Below are 12,035 nucleotides of genomic sequence, written 5' to 3'. Positions count from 1 at the left end.
AATCGCCTGGTAACAATTTACCCCAAGACGACGAGGACACCACCTCCTTTGTGACTTTGACTGTCATTGTGTGTCCCCTATTCCCTCCCATGGGGTTGATCAGGCCCCCTCTTCCACCCCGCAGGGTGGGAACCTCCTTACCTGAGCGCCTAACTCCCCTGCCGCAGTCCACTACCCACTAACGTGAAAGATCCCGGCGTGGAGAAGTGGAATCTTTCCAGAAGGGCGAGGCGCCTTCCCCCTCTAGAAGATCCGAGCCGCGAAGCCTCGGAGTAGCCCCTAATGGGACTTGTCTCTCACAGAGAAGAGTTTCCCGGCCAAAGCACGAAATGTTGTAGCCAAACGCTCCGGGAAGCAAACTCACTCAGAAGGATAGCGTGAATAGTGGACTGCAGTTTATTACACCCGCGGGTCCGAGGCAGAGTTTCCTCTTTAGCCAGGGACCCGACCGATTTTTGTGACAACCTATTATGCCCAAAATGTACGTGCCCAAGCCCACATCCCCAAATTCTTTAAAACCGGCTCTGGACAACGTTAGTAAGAGATACAGTCAGGTTTTAGCCATAAATTCACATTCTAAAACTAACTGGACATACAGTTTAGCCCACATCAATAGGTATTATTGAGATTACAGATAGTGACTGATTAGATAGTGGACATTGCTTTCCTTCTGGCTCCGGGAGGTCTAGGTGCGGCGTCTGCCTGGTCTGGGTTTTTGTTCGTGCGCTGGTATTTTATCTCCATGGCCTCTCAGATATACAGTCCAAAAGTTCGCCGAGGGTGTAAGATGGAGTTCCTTTTCTTTTAAAAATGGAGTCAGTCCAGTCAGAGCAACCTGCTTCTTTCCTCTTTCACCTCCTTGAGCTGAACAACCGCTAGAACGGGCTCGGCCCTGGCAGTTCCCAACTATGGCGAGGCCTTGAACGCGGTCCCTTCATCAAATCAGAGGCCGCTTTCCGGGCTCGCTCCCCTCATCTTGTGGCCGGAGGACTTGTCCGTTTGTGCGCGCTACCCGTGTCCTTAAGGCGCCAAGGTTCCTCTGACCACATCTGCCTTGGGGTCGACTGCAAGGCGCCGCGCCCTGGAATGCGTACAAATTCTTGGGCCGGCTTCCTGGAAGGGGCTGTGGACGAGTTTGTGGCTCAAGATTTCCCATCCCGGTGGAACCAGGGAGCCAAGAAAGCCAGAGGATGCAAGCAGTAGTAAATCTACCCACAGTTATAATCCGAGATGACAGTCGTTGCTGAACAGGACTCCAAGTATATTTTCTAAAGTTAACTCGCCACGTGCTCTTTGATGGAGTGGTTCTAAAGACTAATAAACTGTGTTTCTCTAGTTCTCATATGCCTGTTTCATTCATTTATGGACGAGAACTTTCTGTTAGTTGCCTCCTACTTTTTTGAAATAGGGAGAGAAACAAACGAGGTTTCGCTTTTAGCTCTTAACACCGAAGTCTTCAAAATACTGAGCCACAAAGAGTGAAATGAGAAAACTTTTGGGGATTGACTACAAGAATGAGGGAGGTGGGTCTTGTGCAAGAGTAGATGATGTCAGTTGCCACTGTGATGGCCACAATGGTAAATTATTCTGTGTTCTTTACCTTGGGTGTATTTGAAATTGTCATTGATAGAACGTTTATTCACATAAGTCTCAACGGAGAGCTTTAAAGGGCCATTGAACCTTTAGGAAAAATGAAAACATTGTGGTAGGGTGACCTACCCCTTTGCCATAAACCCCTTCTCAATTCCTTGAAAAATCAGTTCCTGGAGATTCTTTTAGCAACCCAGATGAAAAAAGTATTTTTTGACAGCTTCCTGTGCCTACCTCAGGTTCATTTGTTTGTTTATCTGTCTATTCCTACAAGATCATCGTGTTTAGGCTTGCAATGCTGCTAAGTCAATTCAGTCGTGTCCGACTCTGTGCGACCCCAGAGACGGCAGCCCATCAGGCTCCCCCATCCCTGGGATTCTCCAGGCAAAAACACTGGAGTGGGTTGCCATTTCCTTCTCCAATGCAAGAAAGTGAAAAGTGAAAGTGAAGTCGGTCAATCGTGTTCGACCCTCAGCGACCCCATGGACTGCAGCGGTCCAGGCTCCTCTGTCCATGGGATGTTCCAGGCAAGAGTACTGGAGTGGGGTGCCCTTGCCTTCTCCGTTAGGCTTGCAATGGTTTTCCTAAAATGAGACCTCCTTCGAGCCGGATTCGAACCAGCGACCTAAGGATGACCATCAACCAAGTTCCTACAGTCCTCCGCTCTACCAACTGAGCTATCGAAGGAGCTATTGAGCAGTTGTCTTAGAATACTTTAAATAATCTTTACCTGAGTATTGTAATTTTGACTGTTTATTTCAAAAACAGAGGCAAACGTGAAAGGTGCTAGAAATATTCTAAAATTAATATGGGTAGTGATTATATAATTGTATTTTAAAAATTAATTCCCTTGAACACTAAAGAGTTTTGCTTTGCTACCCCTGTTCTATCTGCTTTAGCTCCTCCTCTCTCAATCAAAAGTGAGCCATGAGTGATACGGTTTTCCTAAATGGGTAGGAGAGAATCTTGTTATCTTGAAGCGGAGTTACTTTTCAAAAAGTGTGCTCCTTCGAGCCGGATTCGAACCAGCGACCTAAGGATGGCCATTAGTCAAATACCTACAGTCCTCCGCTCTACCAACTGAGCTATCGAAGGATCACCTCTGAGAACTTTTTTAGACTCCCTTTTCTAATGTCTATCCAGATGATTTCTGCTTTGATAATACGCATTCATTTTTAAAAGTATAATTCATTTTGAGCAGTCTTTTTAAAGGCTGAATAGGTCCTATGTCATGATCTGGGTAATTGCTTTCACGGATTTAATAAATATCTAAAATCCATTGGGTTGTACATCTAGGACGTTAGGATATTGTTCTATGTATATCTTAAAAGTTCTACCGATATCCCATGTCCTCCTCCCTAAGTATTATATACCTACTAGGGTGAATTTCTTGCATTACGCCCGATTTCCTGCTGTCCCCTCTAATTACCATTTCCTTTTTCTCTAGAAAAAAAAAAGTCTAGATTTGCTCAATAAATGATATAATTACTGAAAACACAATTAGGTTAAAGAGGATCCCTAAGTTGTGAACAGAGAAATATCTGGTGCATTTTCGTATCATTGTGATTCTCTTTCTGAAAATCTAATGGGAAATTGTGTGTGTTCATAGATCTAATGATGAAATATGTGGAGTGTCAATTTTTTTAGTTGAATAAATAATTTGGGTGGTTCATATTATATTGAATGATTACTGTGGTGCAATTAAAGTGAAACCAAAACACCTATGAAATTTAAATGTGAATATAAATAAGTGGTTTTTCCAGAGAAAATTGTCAAACATTGAGGTTCAACAGAGATTGCCTTAGACTTGTGCCTAAAGCAGAAATAGACATAAATGGGGAATACACTAAATTATCTGGAGAGAAAGGCTTTCTTTGGAAATACACTTAAGGAAAATATATTTTATAAATGTCTGTGCTTATTTATACAAATTTATGCAAAACTATACTATTTATACAAAATGATATTATTGAAAAATATTCCCAAATTTTCCTTAAATGGCAGTTGCCAATGCCTTCTATTTAGGAATATTGAGAGCATGTAGTCAATATTGAATTCAGTAATTAAATCCCTTTCCGTGAAAAATTAAGAAAATATCTAGCAACTTGCAATGTTCCTGACCTAATAGAGAATTACCAGCTGGATAGGAGAGATCCTAGAAAGTGAAGTTTCTAATTCATTGTCCAGTGTCCTATCCATGCTTCAAATACAAGGTGGAAAATAGCAGATACGCCAAGTGTGAAAAATTCAGCATGGTGCTGGATTCAATTGCTGCTTCAGAACTGTTGTGTCTTTTGGGATGCAGAAGTTTACTGGGGTGATACTTAGAGGCGCAGGAAGCTCCCAGGAAGAAAACTGAAAAGACAAGTCCACCTTTCCTCTTCCTCCTCCTTGCATTCTCCCGCTAGCTTCCTTTTTGGCAAAGGAAGGGGATGACAGAGGATGAGATGGTTGGATGGCATCACCGACTGGATGGACATGAGTTTGAGTAAGCTCAGGGAATTGGTGATGGACAGGGAAGCCTGCTGTGCTGCAGTCCTTGGGGTCGCAGAGTCAGACATGACTGACTGACTGAACTGAATATAAAGCCTAGTAGTAAGTCAGCAGTGTGGTTTATAGAGTCCTACCTCCTTTATTACAAGGCAGATTAAAGGATGCGTGTCTTAGTCTGCACCAGCTGCTATGACAAAATACCATAGACTGGGTGGTTTAAATAACAGAAATTAATTTTCTCACAGTTCTGGAGGCTGGGATGTCTGAGATCAAGATGACAACCATTCAGTTCCAGGTGAGAGCTCTCTTCCTGATTTGACAGAGAGAACTCTGATGTCTCCCATTATGAGGACAGTAATCCTACAGGATCAGGGCCCCACCCTAACTACTACATTAACCATAATCACTTTCTAATTCCAAATACAGTCACATTTGGATGTGGGAAGAACACAGTTCAGTCCAGAGCAGTGAGTTTAGAGTTCAGTCAACAGTTTAACAACTGGTAAAACGTCCGTGTGAATTTTATGACAGTATTCTTGATCTTCATTTTACTTCTAATGGAAGCTAAGAGGTTCAAAATTTAATACCTAATTCAATGCTATTGGAAACTAGAACTCCTAGCTCATGGTTGAAATCCCGAAGTTGGTCCCAGTTCATAATCAGTCATCCCAAAGCTCAATCCATGGATCTGAATTGTGGAATTAGGCCACTTTTTTCTTTTTTTCATTCCAGTTCCATATTTGCATCTCTAATATAATCATGGAAAATAAATGTTAAAAAAAAAAAATGAGTGGAGGACAAACTGACTTTTGTACCTGGGTAAATTCTATCCAAGGAAGAGTAAAGTGAGAACATGTAGATGGAGAGAAGGTAAGGCTGACCTTGAGCCGAATTTTGAGATAAATGGTGGGTTTCTACATACACTTGGAATATCTGAGTTTTGAACTCTTTTGTCTCAAATGGAGTGGGTGCAGGAAGGTGGAGGACTTTTTCCCACAGAAAGTTATTCATTTTTTTTTTTTTTTTAATCCGCCTTGATTGCACTGAAATAGAAAAGAGAAGCGCAAGCATTTAAGAGGATTAAGAGGGTTCTGGAAAGGCCTGCACAGCATGCCTACACAGCATAGGAACATAGAGTCACTTTCTTGAGTAAAATGCTCCATCTTCTCCATTTCAATTTTATCACTTTGCCCCAGTTTCATTGAGACTAGAAAATAAAACTAAACAATAAGAGCAAAAAGTTTCTAATGATGGAATTTCAGACAAAGAAGTAGTTGATATTTAGATATTGGAGAAGGACCTTCAAATGACTTTACTGCAAGTGATGGTCCTCGAAATGCCCAAGAGTTCTCTCTTCAGAACTAACTCTGTACAGTACCTAGCACCTAAAACAGTGCTTGGTACCTGGTACTCCGCAGGCCCAGAATAAAAAGTGGCACCTACTACTTTTGTTTTTGTTTTGCAGAGAATCCAGATCTAAGCATGTAACCATGATTATATTCTCTTCTCCTATTAATATTTACCCTTAGAAAAATAACTTGTACACCCTTGATCGAAATCGGGACTACGAAGTCAGAATGAAGGGAGGAATTTACTGGGACGCACATCCCCTCGTGACCTTGTGTCCACCGACGGAAATTTTTTTTTAAGCCAGACAGAAAGCAGATCTTAGGGGACATTTGTCCGAACTCTGGAGAATCTGTTTCTGGGGCTAGCTGAGTCAACTGGTGGAAAACTTAGGAATGAGGGAATTGTCAGGAACTATTGGGATGGCCAAAAGCCGAGTCTCATTGGTCGAGAAACTTGAATTGCCCTTCTGGATACACCTGCAATTTCCTTCCTGTCCCCGGTTTCCGTAGATGTGAGTCAAGTGTGAAACTCTTGCGCAATATTGAATACAGGTACAAATCGCAGTGGCCACAAGTTCTGAATTACTTTCAGATTTAAAGTGAGAAAGGAAGACAGGTTTACCTGTCTACGTGGGGAATTAGCTCAAATGGTAGAGCGCTCGCTTAGCATGTGAGAGGTAGCGGGATCGATGCCCGCATTCTCCAGCTTTATGTTCCACTTACGCTTTGGCCTTTATTCCCATGCTTCTATAAATAATAAACACTTTGCTTAAACATTACCACTTAAAGACGCAATTCAGTAATATTGATGACCTCACCTTTGTCTTCAGTGATAAGGTAGGCAAGTTTGGATGCTTTGGGTTTTCTCTCCGTTTTTGAAGACTGTCTCTACCAGGTGAATTTACACATCTACCTTCCAGTTATTTATACGTTAATGTTACATTTTTATTCTCAGAATCAATTTCCCACATGTCTGATCTCTTGAAGGTAACGTGAAATTCTTACAACTGAAACAAATGATTTCCACCTTTTTTTAAACCTTGGGAGATAATTGCTTTATGTACTTCTTAATACGATTGTGACGAGCTAAAGAATATGTAGGTATGTTTGAGGTTTTTTTTTTTTTTTTTTACATTCACTCTTCCTCTTCTGAAGTCATCTGGCTGTTTCTACGGAGATGGTGGGGCTGCTGCTGGCACTAATACTGGAAATCTTGAGGAATATGGCCTGATTATGGGAGGGAAGGGCTTCCAGGTGGCGCTAGTGGTAAAGAACCTACCTGCCAGTCCAGGAGACTAAGAGACGCCTGTTCGATCCCTGGGTTGGGAAGATCCCCTGGAGGAGAGCACGCAACCCACTCACCTATTCTTGCCTGGAGAATCCCCTGGACAGAAGAGCCTAGAGAGCTACAGTCCATAGGGTTGCAAAGAGCTGGACACGATTGAAGCGAGTAAGCGGGCAAGCACAGCATGGGAGAGAAATCGCAGTGGAGAACTTGTTTGAATTGGAAGCTCTGGTGAGAGCTCGGTGAGAAAATCCAGGACAATCTAATAAGCTGTGCATCCAAGGCCCATGCTATCTTTGAAAAGAAAATTGGACCATTTTTCTTGTTTACTCTTTTGCCCTCAATTCGCTTTCAAAGAGCAAGGATACTACCAGTTCTAGCCGTTAATACTGGTAGTTGCCAATGTGTTATAGGCAGTGTCTCTCAAACCTAGTTCATTAAGCCTGGACTTCTGTGTCCTACATTAACTCTCTAGGTGGTTCACTCACCAAAGTTTGAGAATTGCTTACTTAAAGAATAAAAGTTCTGAAGCATGGGAAGGAACATGCAAAAGTGTCAGGCACAAAACCCTCAGACAACTCTTCCTTACTTAATATCTTTTATAGTTGGGAACTCTTCCGTAGGTATTCGGAATCACATTTTTCAGACGGGGTAGAAGTGTGGTTAACATATTTTAATGAAATTGGCATAAAATTAACAATTATTTTCTATTGTTAACCCTTGTCTATTAATTTTCTAAAAACTTCTATTCTGCAGTGGTTCTCAAATCTTGCAATACGTTCAAATTATCTGGGAGATTTTATTTTATTTTTTATTTTTGAAAAGTTAAAAATTCCTTAACTTTTTATTCCTGGTACCACTACCACAATTTACAGGGCAATATACCTGATGTAATGAAAAGAAAAAGAAAAAGAAAAAGCTACAACAGATAAAAGACCTCAGAAATGTACATCTAATTGACACTACATTGCATTAATCAATAGCTGCACTTTTTGCAAACTGTGGCTATGACAGTCCTGAACAAGAAGGGTTTCCTGTTTAAGCTACAGTAACTTTTCTGACTATGGATCATCGTTCCTTCTGTGGCAGATTTTTACAGTTCCTCTAACGCATTTGGGACGACTGTCTCAAAGTAACCTGCAGCTTTCCTGACAACTCCTCGCTCTCTCTCCTGCTAAGAACTGTAGCCCTTTTCTTCTGAGTTTTTAGCACCTTCTGCTACCATATCCACCACTTCCACCACCAGATCCATAACCACCACCATAGGGACTGCCCAAACTTCTTCCACCAAAACTACCCCCTTTCATGGGTCCATAATTTGACTGCTGTTGTCCACTATAATTTCCAAAATCATTATAGTTTCCACCACCACCATAGTTACCTCCAAAATTTCCTCCTTCATTGTAACCATCATATCCTCCACCACTGCCACCATATCCACCACCTTGGTTTCCATATCCTCCTGGTCCACCACCACCATAACCTCCTCTACTACTATAACCAGGACCACTGCCATAATTGCCACCATCCCCTCTAAATCCATTATATCCACCATTGCCTCCTCCATAGCTCCCTCTGCTGCCACCACCTCCACCACCATAGCCACCTCTTCCACCAAAGTTTCCACCACAGCCAAAGTTACCTCCACCACCTCCAAAGTTTCCTCCACGACCCATAAAGTTGCCAGATCCACCTCCACAACCTCTTTGTGATCCAGTAGATTGCATCTCTTGTTTAGAAAGGGCCTTTTTCACTTCACAATTATGCCCATTAATAGTGTGGTATTTCTGAACAACAATTATATCAACTGTATCATGATCATCAAAAGTTACAAAAGCAAATCCTCTCTTTTTCCCACTCTGCCTGTTTTCCATAACTTCTATGGTTTCAATCTTGCCATACTTTTCAAAGTAGTCTCTCAAATTATATTCTTCTATATCTTCTTTAATATCACCAACAAAAAATTTTCTTCACTCTTAGATGGGCACCAGGCTTTACAGAATCCTCTCTAGAAACAGCTCTCTTTGGTTCCACTACACGCCCATCAAGCTTGTGCGGTCGAGCACACATTGCTGCATCCACTTCTTCAACACAAGAGTAAGTCACAAAACCAAAGCCCCTGGGACGTTTTGTTTGAGGGTCTCTCATCACCACACAATCTGTAAGTGTGCCCCATTTCTCAAAATGTTCTCTTAAGCTATCATCTGTAGTTTCAAAGCTCAGACCACCAATAAACAGCTTTCTCAACTGCTCTGGTTCCTTGGGATCATGATCCTCCATTTTGAGACCGGACTCGCCTCTTCCAACTCGAGTTCAATATGGGACCGAGAGCTACCTGGGAGCTTTTAAAACTACCGATGTCTAGGTCCCACCGCCAAAGTAGCACAAGTATAGGCGCTTTGTAAAATATTCGCAGGTGATTCTGACATCCACCCACGTTTCCCAGCCAGTAATGAGAATCACCTTTCTTTGCATAACTAAACCTAGAAGGGGAGGTAGAATTTCATCCCTCCTCCAGGGGTTGTAGGTGGCTGCCAGTAGTAGAGCATCCACCGGGAAAGAACAGAGCAAGTCCCGGAAGTTGGTGATGGACAGGGAAGCCTGGCTTGCCGCAGTCCGAGGGGTCGCAGAGTTAGACACGACTGAGCGATTGAACTGAGTACACCAGGGGGCGCTCGTGCTCCACCAGTTACTAACAATTGGTGAGCGTTGTTTCAGCAGGCCGCCCCCTCCCCCTCCCGGGTTCTTCCCGCCCGGGTCTTCTGATCCCCAGGGGTGTGGCGAAGACTTGTCCCTTGATTCCTTGATTCCTGGGTCGGGAAGACCCCCTGGAGAAGGAAATGGCAACCCATTCCAGCATTCTTGTCTAGGAAATCCCGTGGACAGAGGAGCCTGGCAGTCCACAGTCCCTGGGGTCGCAAAAGAGTAGGACGTGACTTAGCGACTAGATCACCACCACCTTTGCTGAAAACGGGCCCAACTCTGATCCCCTGGTCGGGGTTCCGGACTTCTCTGCGGCACCGGCCCTTAATGAATTATGGTGCTGAAGTGCGATCGTGCGTGTTAGAATTTGTTACGGAAAACAATAGTTTAAAGAAACATATTCCCCGCACACAGTTGAGTCTTCAACAGATGCACAACAAGTATTTATGTAAGTGACAAAGGCCTTAAGGTGGGCGATTTAATAATTTAAAACCACACAAAACACGAACTCCTTCGAGCCGGATTCGAACCAGCGACCTAAGGATGCCTATGACGTTTATACACTACAGTCCTCCGCTCTACCAACTGAGCTATCGAAGGAATTACGTCTCGAAGCTGGCCCGGAGAGGATGCCATCGCTGCATAAGGCTGGGAGACCATTGGTGCTTGTCGTTTTGTTCACCCATGCTGTTGATAAATACGCTCTGGTGGCCTCCACGTTTTCTTTCTTTTTTAAAATAATCTAGACTTAGCAGCAGCAGTAGCAGCAGCAGTACTCCTTCACAGGGCGACTGCCCTGGGCCAAGGTGAAAACGGTAGCACCCACTGGTTTGCAAAAAGAAAATAAAACAATGAGGCATGAGGAACTAACGAAAATTTAGCAACAGATTGTCTTTTACTGTGATGAATGAATTTAAATAACCAGTCTTAGAATTTTAAGTACTTTAATCTGCAATTTTAACAGATAATTAATAGGAGGAGGAGGAAGAAAACAACTACCGAGTTAAACTCTTCAAAACATACTAAGACTTCTTTAATTGACATTAGTCCCTGTAGATAAATCAGACTATCATACTAATTCTAAACTCAGAAAATAATCTGTCCATGGGGAGCTAAAATAATATTTTAAAGCTAACTCAAGGTAGAAAGTACTGTCATTCAAATACTAGTTAATTTTGCAAAGTGTGAGTCTAGTCTAATTTTCTGTGACAGTCTAAACCTCAAAATGGTTATTATTCTCTCCTAAATGAAATCCACTTGAGGTGGGAACCGACAAGAGAAATCTGCTTTGGTCTCTACGTTCCACTAAAGATCATTACATTGTCATACTGTTAGGGAAGCACACTAATTAAAACCGCCCACCCTGGCCAGGCACCATAGTAACTATTTGCATGAGTTGTTTTATGACAGGAGGTTCTGGTAAAGAACACAACTAACAAGCCTCCACCAACCGGAAGAGTTCGGGAAAGGTCAAAAGGAGACACCACATATCCGACCACCTCACGGAACCCTCCTCTCTGGCTTGCTGAACAAGGTGTGCACCACTAGGAAGGACTCTGAGACAACCCGGAAAATAATCCCATCACCATAAAACCCGAGACTGCAAGCCATGTGACAGAGCAGTTCTCCTGGGTTCCCTTACCCTCCTGCTCTGTGCCTGGGCGCCCTTTCCCAATAAAATCTCTTGCTTTGTCAGCAATGTGTCTCCTCGGACAATTCATTTCTAAGTGTTAGACAAGAGCCCAATTTCAGGCCCTGGAAGGGATCCCCCTTCCTGCAACAATACGGTGGAGCCATACACATTGGACAAACGAACCCCTTGTGCAAATAGAACACTGAGACTAGCGTTCACTCTTTCCATGGCACAAACACTTGCTTTTTGTTTGTCTGTTTCTGAATAGGTGTTGCTGCTGCTGCTGCTGCTAAGTCGCTTCAGTCGTGTCCGACTCTTTCTCCAGGCAAGAACACTGGAGTAGGTTGCCATTGCCTTCTCCATTATGTCAAAGTGAAAAGTGAAAGTGAAGTCGCTCAGTCGCATCCGACTCGTAGCGACCCCATGGACTGCAGCCTACCAGGCTCCTCCATCCATGGGATTTTAGGGAAATTTAAATAGAGGCAGTCTTACTCAAGCTTCAGAAGCAGGATAGCAGGCCTCTGAACAGTTTCTAACCTGCCTGGACTTTGCCAGGATTCCGAGCCTGCCTGCAAGCATAGCAAGTCAGGGAGCACTTTAGATAAGAAAGGGAGCAGGTCTTGAAATGCTTAAGCTCCTGGAGGTCTGGCCAACCGTGCCTGGGGTTTAACCTTTGACTGGCAAGATAAAACAAAAAGCATTGTAATAATGTAAAAGTAAAACCAGAGCTGCTCTTTTTGCAGCCTGGGATTACAAGTTCAGTTCAGTTCTGTCGCTCAGTCGTGTCCGACTCTTTGCGACCCCACGGACTGCAGCCCGGGAGACACCGGAAGACCCCGAAAGTCGGAAGACACCAGGCTTGCCTGTCCATCACCAACTCCCAGAGCTTGCTCAAACTCATGTCCATCGAATAGGTGATGCCATCCAACCATCTCATCTTCTGTCGTCCCCTTTTCCTCCCGCCTTCTATCTTTCCCAGCAT

General features: G+C 43.3%; 1 protein-coding gene and 3 non-coding genes across 4 annotated transcripts; all 4 read right to left on the bottom strand.

Annotated features, from left to right (window-relative positions):
* Window positions 1-2,187: 2,187 nt before the first annotated feature.
* On the bottom strand, window positions 2,188-2,277 carry TRNAY-GUA (transfer RNA tyrosine (anticodon GUA)). Its single transcript is given in 2 exon segments — window positions 2,188-2,223; window positions 2,241-2,277. It is a non-coding gene; the product is annotated as a tRNA-Tyr (tRNA).
* Window positions 2,278-2,595: 318 nt separating this feature from the next.
* TRNAY-GUA (transfer RNA tyrosine (anticodon GUA)) lies at window positions 2,596-2,685 on the bottom strand. Its single transcript is given in 2 exon segments — window positions 2,596-2,631; window positions 2,649-2,685. It is a non-coding gene; the product is annotated as a tRNA-Tyr (tRNA).
* A 4,859-nt stretch (window positions 2,686-7,544) lies between these two features.
* Window positions 7,545-9,042, bottom strand: LOC102266107 (heterogeneous nuclear ribonucleoprotein A3-like). The gene is given in 3 exon segments (XM_070360712.1): window positions 7,545-8,098; window positions 8,360-8,678; window positions 8,680-9,042. Coding segments are annotated over 3 exon segments (813 nt in total). The 5' UTR covers window positions 8,998-9,042; the 3' UTR covers window positions 7,545-7,922.
* Window positions 9,043-9,929: 887 nt separating this feature from the next.
* Window positions 9,930-10,020, bottom strand: TRNAY-GUA (transfer RNA tyrosine (anticodon GUA)). Its single transcript is given in 2 exon segments — window positions 9,930-9,965; window positions 9,984-10,020. It is a non-coding gene; the product is annotated as a tRNA-Tyr (tRNA).
* Between the last annotated feature and the right edge of the window lie 2,015 nt (window positions 10,021-12,035).

This window comes from Bos mutus, chromosome 23, assembly GCF_027580195.1.
Source record: "Bos mutus isolate GX-2022 chromosome 23, NWIPB_WYAK_1.1, whole genome shotgun sequence".
Taxonomy (NCBI): domain Eukaryota; kingdom Metazoa; phylum Chordata; class Mammalia; order Artiodactyla; family Bovidae; genus Bos; species Bos mutus.
The sequence above is the reverse complement of the archived record's forward strand: the minus strand, read 5'-3'. Positions and strand labels throughout refer to the sequence as shown.